The 1,512-nt window shown below is 37.6% G+C and overlaps 1 protein-coding gene across 1 annotated transcript; it reads left to right on the top strand.

The window, feature by feature from the left end:
* The first annotated feature begins 20 nt into the window (after window positions 1-20).
* LOC122577401 (fatty acyl-CoA reductase 2-like) lies at window positions 21-1,470 on the top strand. The gene is made up of 3 exons (XM_043748691.1): window positions 21-556; window positions 634-950; window positions 1,050-1,470. Exons 1-3 carry the CDS (start codon window positions 338-340, stop codon window positions 1,324-1,326), a joined length of 813 nt encoding a protein of 270 aa, XP_043604626.1. The 5' UTR covers window positions 21-337; the 3' UTR covers window positions 1,327-1,470.
* The last annotated feature ends 42 nt before the right edge of the window (window positions 1,471-1,512 follow it).

Genomic DNA, 1,512 nt, shown 5'->3' with positions numbered 1-1,512 from the left:
TGTTCGTACCGTGTTCGTCCACGGGTGCACATACGAAAGAAAAGAAAAATCACATACGCATTAAGTATTCTCGAGGTGCTACTATATGTAGGCGAGCACTGTCTCGCACGAATCAGTCACATTTTCCACACAAATTACCGATCATTGAATACTGCAATATCCACACGTATAGAAATAAAACAGAAAATAAAGAAACCAATGGAAACTATAGAAAATATTGTTTAAGCTGAAGATTACAACTATAACAAATTTCGTACATTATTTCAAAAATTTGTCCACTAACTACTAAATAATTCATTGGCAAATATAGAGACTGCAAGTGTGAAGATTCTGAAACATGGATACAATCAATAAAGGGTTGAATAAGACGAATACTCTCGGAGAGTTCTACGCTCGCAGTGGGATTCTTGTGACTGGAGCAACCGGTTTCGTTGGAAAAGCTCTCTTGGAAAAACTGATCCGCGTGTTTCCTCGCATTGCTGCCATTTTTATATTACTGCGTCCAAAAACGGACGAAACGATAGAAGAACGATTTAAGAAGCTCATAGATGATCCCGTTCGTAAATATTATTCATGCGTCTTTCAACATTTAAGTCTGTCGGGAGCCAAATTGTTGGTATTTTTTGTTTCCAGATTTACGACGCCATCAAAGCAAAACACTCCTCGGTTTTGAGCAAAGTTTATCCCGTGAAAGGTGACGTGAATCTGCCGGATTTAGGTCTTTCGCGAGAAGACAGAAATCTGCTGTTAGAGAATGTAAACGTAGTGTTTCACGTCGCGGCCACTGTGAGATTCGACGAGCCGTTACACGTGGCTGTTAATATCAATACCAAAGGTACTGCTCGTGTCATCGAACTTTGGAACGAAATAAAGCATCCAATTAGCTTCGTCCACGTTAGCACAGCTTTTAGTAATGCGAATCTACGTGAGATCGAGGAAAAAGTTTACACGTAAGAATAAGTTATACGCAAACGTTGTTCCATGGTTTACGAATATTATATTTATAATTTTAGCGTGAAGAATATGTTCACTTATTATTGACTTTGCAGTACGAGCTTGAAACCTTCAGAGGTGATCGATATGTGTGACAGTTTGGACAAAACGTTCATCAACGAAATAGAGAAAATGATTTTAAAAACTTATCCAAATACATACACATTCAGTAAGAATTTAGCAGAGCAGATTGTAGCATGCAAGAGTAAACACCTGGCAGTTGCGATAGTACGGCCAAGCATAATTGGTGCCTCCTTGGAAGAACCATGTCCTGGTTGGATAGATAATATTTCTGCATATACAAGTATTTACATAAATCTTTTTCAACAGTAGTTGTTCAATATTCCTTACATTTCACCGAAGTAGAGTTAATCGATTAGTTTGTGAGAGGCTAAATGAGTGGCTTTTCCACTAGATCATCAGTATTATATTGTTCAAATTTGTTGTTGCTCACTATTACGTGAATTCATTCCTATCTATTTAGCGTCACATCTCTGCTAATCGAAAATCACAAATAAT

The sequence above is a fragment of the Bombus pyrosoma genome, unplaced genomic scaffold (assembly GCF_014825855.1).
Source record: "Bombus pyrosoma isolate SC7728 unplaced genomic scaffold, ASM1482585v1 HiC_scaffold_4496, whole genome shotgun sequence".
NCBI lineage: Eukaryota > Metazoa > Arthropoda > Insecta > Hymenoptera > Apidae > Bombus > Bombus pyrosoma.
This window is presented reverse-complemented; position numbering and strand designations above follow the sequence as displayed.

What these genes read in the sequence shown, in the direction of transcription:
- LOC122577401 (XM_043748691.1), top strand. Translation starts at nt 338, where the DNA reads ATGGATACAATCAATAAAGGGTTGAATAAGACGAATACTCTCGGAGAG. An exon ending in AGAAGCTCATAGATGATCCC is followed by an intron (nt 557 to 633) that starts GTTCGTAAATAT and finishes TTTTGTTTCCAG; the next exon opens with ATTTACGACGCCATCAAAGC. An exon ending in ATCGAGGAAAAAGTTTACAC is followed by an intron (nt 951 to 1,049) that starts GTAAGAATAAGT and finishes TTGACTTTGCAG; the next exon opens with TACGAGCTTGAAACCTTCAG.